Source organism: Octodon degus, unplaced genomic scaffold, assembly GCF_000260255.1.
Source record: "Octodon degus isolate 3935 unplaced genomic scaffold, OctDeg1.0 scaffold00045, whole genome shotgun sequence".
NCBI classification, from domain to species: Eukaryota; Metazoa; Chordata; class Mammalia; order Rodentia; family Octodontidae; genus Octodon; species Octodon degus.
In genome coordinates, this window is record NW_004524621.1 from 5,863,437 (window position 1) to 5,876,726 (window position 13,290).

The window sequence follows — 13,290 nt, forward strand, 5'->3', positions numbered from 1 at the left end:
CAAGAGCTAGAATCACAGGCATGCGCCACCACGCCCAGTCTCAATATGCTTATTTAAAACCCTTTACAGATTACTCCATTTCTTCAGGTATCACATTCTTCCACTGCTTGAATAATGTTCTTCCTTGACAGCACTCAGTGTCCTTGCAAGTGGAAAGATTCCTCTCTCAAAACATTCTCTCATGTTCTGCATTCCTCATGGTAAACAGGAGTGACTAAGTGCATACCTTGTGAGACACTACCAATCAGGCACAGAAATGGGAGACCACCTTCACTAGAGAGACACACTAATTCTCCATGTTAGCAGGACAAAACTACGATCAGAAAGGACTAATACAGAAATAAAACTCCCTGGACATGGGTAACAACAGGAAACTGTGTACACAGTGGTTAAAAGCTGACCACCAGTATGGGAAAGTTGAAATACAAACATCTTCCATAGATAAAATCTTTTGTGAAATAACTCCATGATTTCCTCTGGCCAAGACAGCAGAAGACTGTGACACACAGACCGGGGAACCACAGAGATGACTGAACTTCTCCCTTATTTCCATTTAGCTTTAAGGAGCATCTTTCTACAGCAGGACCTGGGTGGAAAGGGAGCTGGAACACACACACTGCCTCTTCAGCTTCCCGGTACAGGGATATTCTGCAAATTGCCTATGCCTTCTGACACTATGACTAGCCAGGTAACCATTCCTACAAAAGTAGGTCCTTTTTTGTTTTGAGACAGCATCTCACCATGTAGTGCAGGCTAGCTTTGAACTTGCTTATGTAGGAAAAACAGGCCTTTAACACACACACACACAAAATATTGTTATCCATGTCTTAAGAATGTCATCCTGGGCTGGGAGGACAGCTAGGGGCTTGTCTAATATATATGATGTCCTGGTTCCAATTGCTAGCACCAAAAAAAATGAAAAGAAAATCATCTTGTACCTTGAAGAATAAGAGCCATGGACTACATGAAGCCACTCATCTTCAAAATACATTTGTTTATCGGCTTTCTGGGACAAGGTCTCACTATGTAGTTCACATTAGCCTTGAACTCACTATCCAGCCAAAGCTTGCCTCAAACTCATGGTGATCCTCCTGCCCCACCCTTCTGAATACTGAGATTATAGGTCTACCACACCTGGCTCAAAATGCACTTTACATAAGGCCTTTAACTTATACTGTCACTTGTGCTATTTTAGAAATGTCTAAAAACTTAAGTGGGAGAAACAGCCAAACATGAGATTCCATACCTCCTCCATTCCATCGGTTCTCTTGGAAGTTGCTGGGAAAGCGTTGGATAAATAGAGGTAAATAAATTTTGCTCTCCAGCACCTACAATGAGAACAAAGAAACCCAGTTATGGCATTTTTAGGCAAATAAGGGCAAAGGGCCTCAAAGCTTATAAAACTAATATTCTTAGTTTTATAATCAATAAAATGATATCACAAAACAAGTTTCAATCCTTTAAATGACTAGTGTTCAAAAAAAAAAAAAAAAGCCTTTGACAAATACGGCTAAAGGTAGCCCTCCCAACACCCTGAGTGGTGGCCATAGCTTTTGTAGGAGGACAAGGCAGGCCTGAAGTGGAGTGAGTGGCCTCAATCCAGGCTGGGACAAGATGGGCTGATGGCCCCCACTGCTATACCACCACTGTTTTCTCAAACTGAAAGTACCAGAAAGTGCCACTCAGAGAAAGCAACCTGGAGATGTGAACATGAGCCATTCCTTCACACACACTCATGTACATGCAACACCAGTAGGAGCCAGGATACCACATGTTCCCCATGGGCAGGCAGACATCTTCCATCCAGTCCTTGCCATCTCTCTGGAAGGAAACCACCAACAGGACCCAAACCTCAACCAGGAAAGCAAGGCTGGGAGGAGAGTGCACCATGCCACACATACATCTAGTCCCACGCTAGGCATGTCCAATGTCACACCATTCAGCAGTTCCATCCTAGACTGGACAAAATGCAAAGGCCCACTCTGTTCCCACAAAGTGATTATAACTCTGCACTACCCTTATGCGAGAAAGGAGTTTTTTAATGCAGATGATTAAAATTGTTATTCAAGATCCTCTTTAAGAAAAACCATTTCCCTGTTTTTATATACTGATCTTAAACAAGTCTTTGGAATTGAAGTGAACTATTAACACATCTGCTTCTTTGCTGTGATGAATCTAGAAGGGGGAAAAAAGCCTCCTGGAAAATGCAATGTCAAGTCACTGGAAAGAAATGACATTATTTCTGGGCAGATGCGAGGTGGGGCTGGGGTGGGACTGGGAGCCTGAGAACACATCCCTCTGAGTTCCCATCTAGCTCTGTCATTAATTATAGCTGACTGCTTGGGGGACGAGAATGGCAGGGAGCTGAGGCATGGTGAGGGTAGGTCAGCACACATACATAACTTCCAGCAAGACCTGGTAAGGAGAGGTGAGAGGACTGCAATTACTACATTGTTATTAAAATAAAAATTTTTAGAATTTATCTACTTTCAACCTTGTTCATTTGGTAACTAGAAATCAATAAAGTAAGAAAATCTTCAAGACTTCAGTAGTAGAGCACATGCCTAACACTCCTAAGACCCTGGATTCCATCTCTAGCATGGCAAAAAAACCTAAAACATCTTTTGGTAGTTTTCAAGTTTCTGATCTTTGATTGTCAACTTCTGTTACTTTATTAAATGGTTTCAGGATTAATATGTAAAAATCTGTATTCATCACTAAATGGAAAGTAACCTACCACATGGATGCTTTCTCATCATCTGCTGGGTTTTATACATACAACCATACACACACACACACACACACACACACACACACACACACGACCTATATAGCCTCATGCATGTGCACAGTGGAGAATGAAATGCCTCTGTGTGATACCCTCCCAAGCTGATCTCACGCAAGAAGCTCTATCTTACAAAAAGCTCCATCTATGTGAACAGTAGGATGGGACAACTTTTCTTACATTCTATCATGGATGACTACTTCGCCTGTGTCTTTATTCAAAAGGCCATAGGTCAACCAGCACATCTACCAAGAGAAAGGATGTCAGCTGACCCAACTGACCTTGAACCCTAGTTTCTGTTAGGGGTTAAATTATTCCCCAACTCCCACTCTTATGTTGAAATCCTGATCTCCACCATAGAATATAACTGCATTAAAAGGTAAGATCTTTGGGGGCCAGGGAGATAGCTCAGTTGTCTAAGCACCTGCCTGGCAAACCCAAGGACCTAGGTTTGATCCCTAGTATCACATGCTGTGCCAGCCCTGGAACTCCAGGTGTGCCATTCCAGTCACCGAAACTGGTTGTGGTGACACACACCTGCAATCCCAGCACTGGGGAGGCTCAGACAGGAGAATCACTACAAGTCCAAGCTGCACAGTGAAACCCTCTACCAAATCAATTAATTAATTATAAAAAATTTTAAGGGCCGGACAAATAGCTCAGCAGATTAAAGCACTTGCAAGCAGGCACAGAGGCTAGGGGTTCAATTCCCGGGCCTGCTATGCAGGCCCTGCCCCCAGGGTGCGCTGAGACGGCAAATGAGACTGGGCATGGTGGCACATGCCTGTAATCTCAGCTCTTCAGAGGCTGCACACAGGTGATCACTACAAGTCTGATCTAGTAGTGAAACCCTGAACACCCTGTAGACCCTTCCCCAACATACAAAAAAAAAAAAATTAAAGACAAGATCTTTGATGTTGTGACTCCCAAGTTAAAATGAGGTCAGTCCAGACAGGGGTCTTAAGCCAGCCTACCAGGTGCCTTGATAAGGACAGAAAAGGGACACAAGAAAAGATCACCGATGCTCCAACCAAGGAAAAGCCCAACATGCTGGCATCCTGACCTTGTACTTGCAGGGTCCTGAGCTGAGAGAGGACAGATTTCTGCTTAGCTGCCCCTAGTGACCCAGACTAGTGAGTAGGAATATAGAGAAAAACTGCCCTGAGCTCAGCATACACTGCTATTATTTTTTTACCTTTAAATGTTTATATCAAATATTATAAAAATAAGGGATACTTTTTAAATTTTTTTTAATGTATTTAGTACAGGGTCTACAAGGTCTCACTACACAGATCAGACTCATAGTCATCTCCCTGTTTTGAGCCTCCCAAGTGCTGGGATTACAGGTGTACACTACCACACCCAGTCTCAGTCACCATCTCAACAAGCCTCCAAGGCGTGGCCACCAAGGCACATGGGATCGAACCCTGGTCCCTGCATCTGCCTAAGCAGGCACTTTAATCTGCTGAGCTATTAGGCCAGCCCAAGGGGGATCCTTTTTAAGTGGGGTGTTGGCACAAGTGTAAGGAGGACTGGAAAGACCTCAAAAGAACTCCGTCTCAGCTCCCAGGTCAGTCGCTCAACTACAGTGGTACTTTGGCTCACAAACTCAATTCCTGCTATGACTCTGGTTGCAAACCAAATTGAGCTACAACAGAATCAAATCCAATAGTTAGGTTCAATGTTGACCTTTCAGGGAAATTTGATTTGGTTGTCATCCAATTTGGTTTGTGACATCATCATGGAAAGAACTGAGTTCATGAACTGAGGTATCATCGCACTAGGATCTGAGCAAGGCCTGCCTGCAGGTGTACCCTCCATGGGTGGCAGAAACAACTCCCCCAGGGCAGACATGGGGGCCCACAGAACCCAGATACTTTGGAGACACTGCTAGAAACACAGAGGAGCTAAAGACAGGCCACCCAGGTTCAGAGAACCCCGATAGACACCGTATGGCTCTGCTCTTCTGACCTGAGAGGCTATTAAAAGGACTAACCAAAGCAAATGAAGCCAGGCATGGTGGCACAAATCTGTAATCCCAGCACTTGGGAGGCTGAGGCAAAAGGATCATTGCGAGCTCAAGACCAGCTTTGACTACAAAACGAGCTCAAGGCCAGCCTGAACTGCACAGTGAGACCCTGTCTCAAAAAGAAAATAACAGGGCCAGGGAGATGGTTCGGTGGAATAAGCACTTCCCTGGCAAACGCAAGGGCCTGAGTTCAATCCCTGGTTCACCAAAAAAAATTTTAAAAAAGAAAATAATAATAAAATGGCCAACTCAGACCACTTATTTCCACAGCAAAGATTTTTTTGGGGTAAAGAACCAACAAGTTATTAAAGTAGTTGATATAGTATGTCAAATTGGGAAGGTGAAGACTTGGCTCGATAGGCTGGGTGATTCCACTAAGGTGGGGAGGGCCCCCCTAGAGTGACTCAGCACAAATTATAAAAGGGAGTTAAGAAAAGATAGTTTGATCTACTTCCTCGGAGGAACTTCAGTCCTCACAGTCTGCTTGGATGTTGTCTCCTGGCTTCCAGTGCAGACTCATCAGCCTTCCATCCCTTCTGTCACAGACCTATCCCTATTGGCTGACTGGTAAAGACTTGTAGCTCCAGAGCTTGGACTGAATCCTTCAGTATCTGGTGTGTAGATGCCTTTCTGCATGCTTCCTCATCCGACTCTGTAGCTGACCATCATAAGCCAATCTTCTAATTTCATATACATTTATACATCAGGTATTGTATCTGTTTCTTGTATTATATCTAGTCCTCCAGTAAAACCCTGACTGATACACAAGGCAATTTATAAGAGTAATTCACAACCACCCCACAAACACCCATCTCTCCCCCATGTGTACCTCCACCAATGCCACCTGTTCTTGGAGCCAACTAGACCAACATGGAAACAAGAGCATAAGGCAGCCAGCCTGACGGAGTATGCCACCCACAGCTAGCTGCAGGCGGGCAGGGCCACCTTGCCTGGTATGTCCAACTAAGCAAGTTCTTTTTTTTTTTTTTTCCGGAACTGGGGATTGAACTCAGGCCCTTGCACTTGCCAGGCAAGCGCTTATTCTACTGAGCTATCTCCCCAGCTCCTATATATCCAGCTAGGAAGCAGACACAGCCTACATGTGATGGGGCAGATAGGAAAGCACCAGGAGGCAGCTGAGCTCTACAGAGCAGGGTTGTTTCCTATTGTGTCCTGTCCACTCCTCCCAGGGTGGCCAGACTCAGGAAATCCCAGAGGGGCAGAGTCCTGGGTCCAACTCACAAACCACTCACTTTCTCCTTACTGGGTCAGTGCAACTGCACTTTCTGTTTCAGCAGCCAGAGGAGGACACAGACTTCCCTGTTTCCTGAGACACTGTGCATTATGCAAGGCTGTTATTTGCTCAGAATCAGACCCTAATTGTGTCATTTAAAACTCTACGTTCAAAGCAGATCACACGTGGTGGGGAGGATAACAACTGGGTGACTGACACACAGCAAGTGACATTCCAACACAGTCAGGCTGCTGTTCAAACAGCACAGACTGGGCGGTTCAAAAGCAACAGTTCTGCAGGTTTTAAGTCCAAGGTAAGGTGCCTATGGACTGAGGAGGATCTGCCTCCAGTTCACAGTCTGTATCTTTTTCACTGTGTCCTCATGTGATGAAAGGAACAAGTTCAGGGTGTCTCTGTCAAAAGAGCACTAACCTTTTTTGTGGGCACTCCATCACCATGGGCCCCTCAGGCCCCAAGCCCTAACTACACACTGGGGTGAAAGCACAGAAGACAACCACCAGCTCAGGCATGTGAACAAAAGGCTGCTGTTCACTGTTGTGCATGAACACCACTGTGGCTTGGCAAGCCCTAAAGTCTTCACACAAGCCCAAAGACAGAGAATCACTCCACATCCAGGCTGAGGCACCTGGAACTTCCCAACTCACCCAGGGTCAAGCAGTTAATGATCACCAGAGCTAGGGTTCAAATCCAGCAGCCTGACTTTCAACCCAGTTTGCTACCACTGCTCTGTACTGCTTTTCAACTGTGTGATTTTACTAAGTATACTAATTAATCTGCTGAAGCTATCTTGACAGTGGCTGGTTCCCAAAACTTGCCAACAGGGTGAACAATTCTGACATCTGCTTCTCCTTATACCAGCCTTAAACATGCAAAGCTGTAAAGGCCCTAACCCAGAAGAACAAAAGGATCAGGAAACTGTAATGTGGGAAAGCAGCAAAGGAAACACAGTGTTCAGCCAAGTTGCTGCTGGTATATGGCTTGCCTGAATAAACACCAGACATCACTATTCTCAAGATCAGTGTCAGCATTTGCAGAATGACACTGGGTGTTGTGGTTTGTCTCCAGATGTCCCCTCAAAGCCTCATGCAGTCATGGAGCCAGCTTCTAGAATTTGTGACTGATTCCGGATCCATTGCTGGGATTATGGGGTAAGTGTCACATCCACCCTGGAGCAGGTAGCCTGCATACAATATAAGGGAGGGAGAGATGCTTGCTCTTGTACTCCTCTCTTTTTGTTCTTGTGGCTTTTGTTATCTTCCATCACCTTGAACTGTTGCTCATCTGCCATGGCCACCCTGCCTTGCAGCCAGCTCATTATGGACTGAAACCTCCACAAACAGTGAGCTAAATAAACCTTTCCTTCTTTAATTTAGGGCATTGGGCATTTGGTCTCAGGAACAAGAAAAAAGTAAAACTGTTACTCAGGATCCTCTTTAAGCAAAACCATTTCCCTGTTTTTATATACGGATCTTAAACAAGTCTTTGGAATTGAAGTGAACTATTAACACATCTGCTTCTTTGCTGTGATGAACCTAGAAGGGGGAAAAAAGCCTCCTGGAAATTGCAACATCAAGTCACTGGAAAGAAATGACATTATTTCTGGGCAGATGCGAGGTGGGGCTGGGGTGGGACTGGGAGCCTGAGAACACATCCCTCTGAGTTCCCATCTAGCTCTGCCACTAATTAGCTGACTGCTTGGGGGATGAGAATGGCAGGGAGCTGAGGCATGGTAAGGGTAGGTCAGCACACATACATAACTTCCAGCAAGACCTAGTGAGGAGAGGAGAGAGGACTGCAATTACTACACTGTTATTAAAATAAAAACAATTTTTAGAATTTATCCACTTTCAGCCTTGTTCATTTATTTGGTAACTATCTTAGAAATCAATAAAGTAAGAAAATCTTTAGGACTTCAGTGGTAGAGCACATGCCTAACACTCCTAAGATCCTAGATTCCATCTCTAGCATGGCAAAAAAACCCAAAAACATCTTTTGGTAGTTTCAGGTTTCTGACTGACAAGTCCTTTCGGCCTGTTTGATGAGGATGATCCCACTGCCAACAACACCACTGCTGCTGTAAACGAGGAGATGCCACCCACTGAAGGAGATGATGACATGTCGCGCATGGAAGAAGTCAACTGAGCGTGGCCCGAAGAACCACTAAAGCGTGCTCAGTACTTTAACCTTCATTCCCTCTGATAATATATATTTTCAAGGATTTTTTTGTTAAGTCTGTATGGCCTGGTAACTGCTTTTAAGGGGAAGATTGCTTTCTACTTTTAAGTAATACTGTGATATATTAGGCACTAAAGCAGAGCTAGCAGTGCTTTCTCTAGTTTCACCTTGGTTTATTTTAACAGGTTGAGATGTTTGTGGTAAGATGTAACTTAAGGGCCGGGGAGATAGCTCGGTAGAATAAACGCTTGCCTGGCAAGCACAAGGATCTGAGTTCAATCCCCGGTTCCGCCAAAAAAAAAAAAAAAAAAAAAAAAAAAGATGTAACTTAACCGTTAACTTTGTGAGGTCTGAAATGCTTAGTTACTGAGTCAGATTCCTTAGTAGATCAAATCTTGTGTCTCTGAAGTGTTGAGATTCCCTGATGTTTAAAGGAATATTTGTTAAGATAGCTTGAGTTTTCTTACAGAATCTTTTTTTAAACTTTCCCTGGTAGTTTCAAATCTGCATGTCCTAGGCTTCTAGAAGTACATAATACTGAAAACTTGATGGCAGCAGCTGCACAGGCTTGTTTTCCAAAGAAAAGTACTGTTTCAAAGGAGAAACAGCTTCCTAGAGATACTGAAGAGCTATTTAAAAAATCATTCAGAACAAGGCCTGTGAAAGGGAGTGAGTGCCCAGGTCATATTCTGCTAAGAGGTAATAAATACAGCTGAGTTTTAAAATAGTAATAATAATAATAATAATGTATAATTTGCTATAATTCATGTATGATGTCAATAAGGTCATGAAAATTAATTATTCTTCAAACTGGGAGCACTTTCATGGGGAAGAGGAACATCAGATTCATTATCATGGAGCAAGGAACACCCTAGCAGGGGTCCTCCAGAATATCTGTATGAAAGACAGGGAATTTAGGAGTAAGACAGGGAGTGAAGGTCAAGGAGAATGGGAAACAGTAAGTGAAAAGAGGACCTAGATTCTGTGAGCAGACTGCGGGCTTTATGTACCCCTAAGATGATGAGACAGCTGATTCCCCTTCTGGGAAGGCAGGCCATGTGGGAAGTAAGTGAGAGGCCCTCCACAGTCCCACTCCCAAAGGCCATGCTGAGGCGTGACAAGGATCTTTCCTTAGTGGTCACCTGTCACCAATTCCAGCTTTGGCTCTACCAAGATGCTATGATGTTGAGTCACAACTCTGGAAAGTTGCCTTCACTGCCCTTGTACCACTAACTATAAAAACAACCATGCCATTTGACTATCCTCGTTTTCACTGTGACCTCTGCTCTTCCTCCTCCAAATCCTGTCCACACACCCTCCTTCTCTCTGCTTTGCTCTCCCTGCACCCTTCCTGCCCTCATCTACAGTAGGCAAAAGAGGGATACAGCACACAGGGTCCCTGTGCTCATACTGTGCAAATTCTCAGAGAAGAAGCTGCAGCTGTGCCTTGGAGACTAGGTCCAGACAGAACATCCTATCTTCTTGCTTTAATGCAGAAGATAATTGAACACACGTGCTAAAGGCACTCAAAGGTTCTGGTGAACACCTCTCACCTTTCCAAAGTCATGTTCTCCAATCTCTGAAATCAGACTCAAATGTAAAACTGAATTTAAAAAGAGAAAGAGGGGTAAATCCACCTAAAGATAAAATTATGGCAGAACAGATATTGACCAGTGTATGTTGTTAAGAAAACAGGAGTGTGGTAGCAATCCTGGTAAGAGTCAAGAAAGAAGGGACTGCTCCCGGTTATTCCCTGCCAGGGTGCTGCTTACCAAAGAGACCCCATGCTGCTTTCCCAAGATCCCTGCACTTCCCTGAAGTCTCTGTTACAGGACTGCCTTCTCAATGAAATCCAACAGCAGTTTCCAAACTTATATACGTTGTGCCACAGTGCTACAAGCAGAGGCAGCACTATGCTGCTGTGAAAGGCAGCAAGGAAGTCCTCTGCATGCTGCTCCCGGGCAGTGCGTCTAAGACAGGCTGGGCAAGAACTTGAGGCAAGGAGCTGCCAGTCTTTCACCCAGAACAAGGACATGCAAATACACCTGCATGTGTTTATACTTCTAAAGTGAAAGATGAACCACAAAAAAAAAAAAAAAAAAACCTGTCATGGAGTACTTATATAAGGAGGTGTCAGTGTGGAGAGGACAGAACATGACCCTTCCCTTCCATGGTACCAGAAGAGATTGGTTCTAGGACCTAGCAGCTACCCAAATCCCAGGGTACTCAGGTCATCTGTGCACAAGGACACACATTTGCATAAAACCCATGCACATCCTCTCCTGAACCTTAAGTCCCTTCCAGATTACACACAATACCTAAAACAGTATAAATGTCACGCACATCACTGTTATAATGTATTGTTTGGCGAATAATGATCATAGAAGCTGAGCATGTTCAGTACAGACACAATTTTTTTTCAAGAGCTGGTTGAATTCAGGAAAACTGAAATCACTGACCTACAGGACAAACAATATACACTAGGGGTATTTTTGTTGTTGTTTTTTTAAGACAGGATCTCACTAGGTATAATTCAGTCTGGCCTTAACTCACTAGGTAGCCCAAGCTGACCTTAACTCGGCAATCATCCTGCTTCAGTCTCCTGAGTGCTAAGATTACAGGCATGTGCCACCATACCCAACTTATACCCAGCTTACATTAATTTTTTTTTTTTTTTTTTTTTTTTTGCGGAACCAGGGATTGAACTCAGACCCTTGCGCTTACCAGGGAACCACTTATTCTACTGAGCCATCTCCCCAGCCCCTTAGCATTAATTTTTTAAAAACATGCTTCATTTTATAATTTGATTCTGGAAGTAAACATTTCATATAATTATAAAACAAAATTAAATTCTTTAAGTTTTCCCTAAAAATATCTGGAAAATTTTAAAACTTTAAGTTAAAAAAGCACACACACACACACACACACACACACACACACACTTGTCAGTATAACCACATGGAGAGCAATGACAAATAGCTTTAACCCCACAGATCTGTTCCTTCCTAGTGAGGTATCTTAAGATGCCACAAAGAAGTGCTAAAAACATTTAAACCATGTTCCCAAGCCTGCTATTGCTGGCAGGGTTATCACCGTCAGCAGAGCTGGTGTCATGCGGGACATAAGGACACAGCAGTCAAGGCCACTCCACACCATGCTCCCACTGGGGCATCACCTGGCCTTGGTCAGAAAGAGCAGCTCTCAGTCCCACCCTGAGAGCCCTACTCATCCTGGACTCTTATCTAACAAGCACTCCAGAGGATTCCAAGGCAGCTCATGCTTGAAAACCTCCACCTAACTCCACTGCCCCCAAGTCCTATCATAACTGGGATTTTCAGTGCAGAAGATAAATAGGGGAAGGTGGAATAGTTAATTTCAAGACCCCAATCCTTGTAATCACAGCACTCAGGATGCTCAGGCAGGGGTATCACTGAGTTCTGAAACCAACCTAGGCTACAAAGTGAGCTTAAGGCCAGCCTGGACTGTACAAGGAACCTGTCTCAAATAAATAAATAAATATTCTTGAATTTTAATTGAAAAGATTTTATCTTTAAAATGCAAAAAAGACTCATTCCTAACTCTGTTCATTGAACACATCCAGCAGCAACAAGCCCAAGAGAAACCCAAGCTTGCAGACTATGGTCTTGAAGCAGCAAATGGTTGTGAAATAGCATTTTCACAAAGGAAACCAGGGCTCCTTGGACAAAAGAGCTGGCTATAGGAGCACTTTGTCATGTAAGACAGTGAAGAACCTGACAGAGGATCTAGACCTACAGGCCAGCTTGAAAGAAGCATATCCACAAGGCAGCAACTGCAGTAGCCTAAACATACCTGAAGCAAGCAAGTAGCCTATCATCAGTGAGAATGCCAGGACATCAACTCACACTGAAAGTGGTTACATGAAGTGGGGAAGGCTGGGCACACAGCCTTCACACTACTTACCAGGTAACCAAATATTTTTATTATGCATGGATACATGGATAGACAAGCTTTTTAAAACGACATTCCAACTAGTAAATGAGAAGAAAAAAATTTTAAATTCTGCAACTTTAAGGGAATTAGTGGAGAGAGAGACATTAGCACCTGTGGACAAAACTCATCACCACCCATGATGAAACAGTCCTACAAAAAAAAAAGAGAGAGAGAGAGAGAAAAATCCCAGCTCCTACCAACACTTAGATATCATAAAGGTTCATAAATATGTGTCTTGCCTTCAAAAGTCCCTGTCTTTTAGAGATACATACTACCTTAGCTTGAACTGCTGTAACAAAATATTAACAGATCAAGTCTTAACAACAGAAATTTCTCTCTAGCAGTTCTGGAGGGCACAGATACAAGACCAAAGTGTTGCAAACATGGTGGAACACACATGTGATCCCAGCTATTTAGGAGGCTGAGGAAGGAGGATCACATTTGACCCCAGCCTGAGCAGCTTCATGAGACCATGTCTCAAAATAAAAATAAAAAAGCAAGGGCTGGTAATACTCCCTAGGTTCAATATATAGGACTGCAAAAGCAAAACAACAACAATAAAAACCCAGTCAAAGTACTGGCAGACCCAAGCTCTGATGAGTGCCTTACCCTCCTTGAAGACATCACCTGGACTTTCCTTGTCAGTAGGGGGAATGAATCTGGATCCTTTCTTCCTCTTCCTATTAGGCCACCAAACCTGTCATGAAAGGTCCTGCACACACTCTCCTGGCCTGACTATCCCTTACGTACTTCTCAAAAGTCATGCCTCCTAACACCATTGCACTGGGAGCTGGGGCTTCAATACACAATTTTTTTTTTAATGTATTTAGTACAGGGTCTACAGGATCTCACTACACAGATTGGACTCACAGTGATTCTCCTGTTTTCAGCCTCCCAAGCACTAGAATTACAGTAGTGCGCCATCATGCCCAGTCTCAACCGCCATCTCAGTGTGGCAAGGCACACCAAGGATCAAACTCCGGTTCCTGCATCTGCCAAAGCAGATGCTTTAATCTGCTGAGCTATCTGGCCGGCCATCAATACACAATTTTGGAGGGAACACAAACACTGAGT

The 13,290-nt window shown here is 43.9% G+C and overlaps 1 protein-coding gene across 3 annotated transcripts in view; it reads right to left on the minus strand.

Annotated features, from left to right (window-relative positions):
* Window positions 1-13,290, minus strand: part of Trappc10 (trafficking protein particle complex 10) — a 75,019-nt gene that overhangs the window by 52,417 nt on the left and 9,312 nt on the right. For all 3 annotated transcript variants that reach the window (XM_004631798.2, XM_023715896.1, XM_023715897.1), the window contains one exon: window positions 1,247-1,328. In XM_004631798.2, coding sequence (XP_004631855.1) covers window positions 1,247-1,328 — 82 coding nt within the window. The remainder of the gene's footprint in view (window positions 1-1,246; window positions 1,329-13,290) is intronic.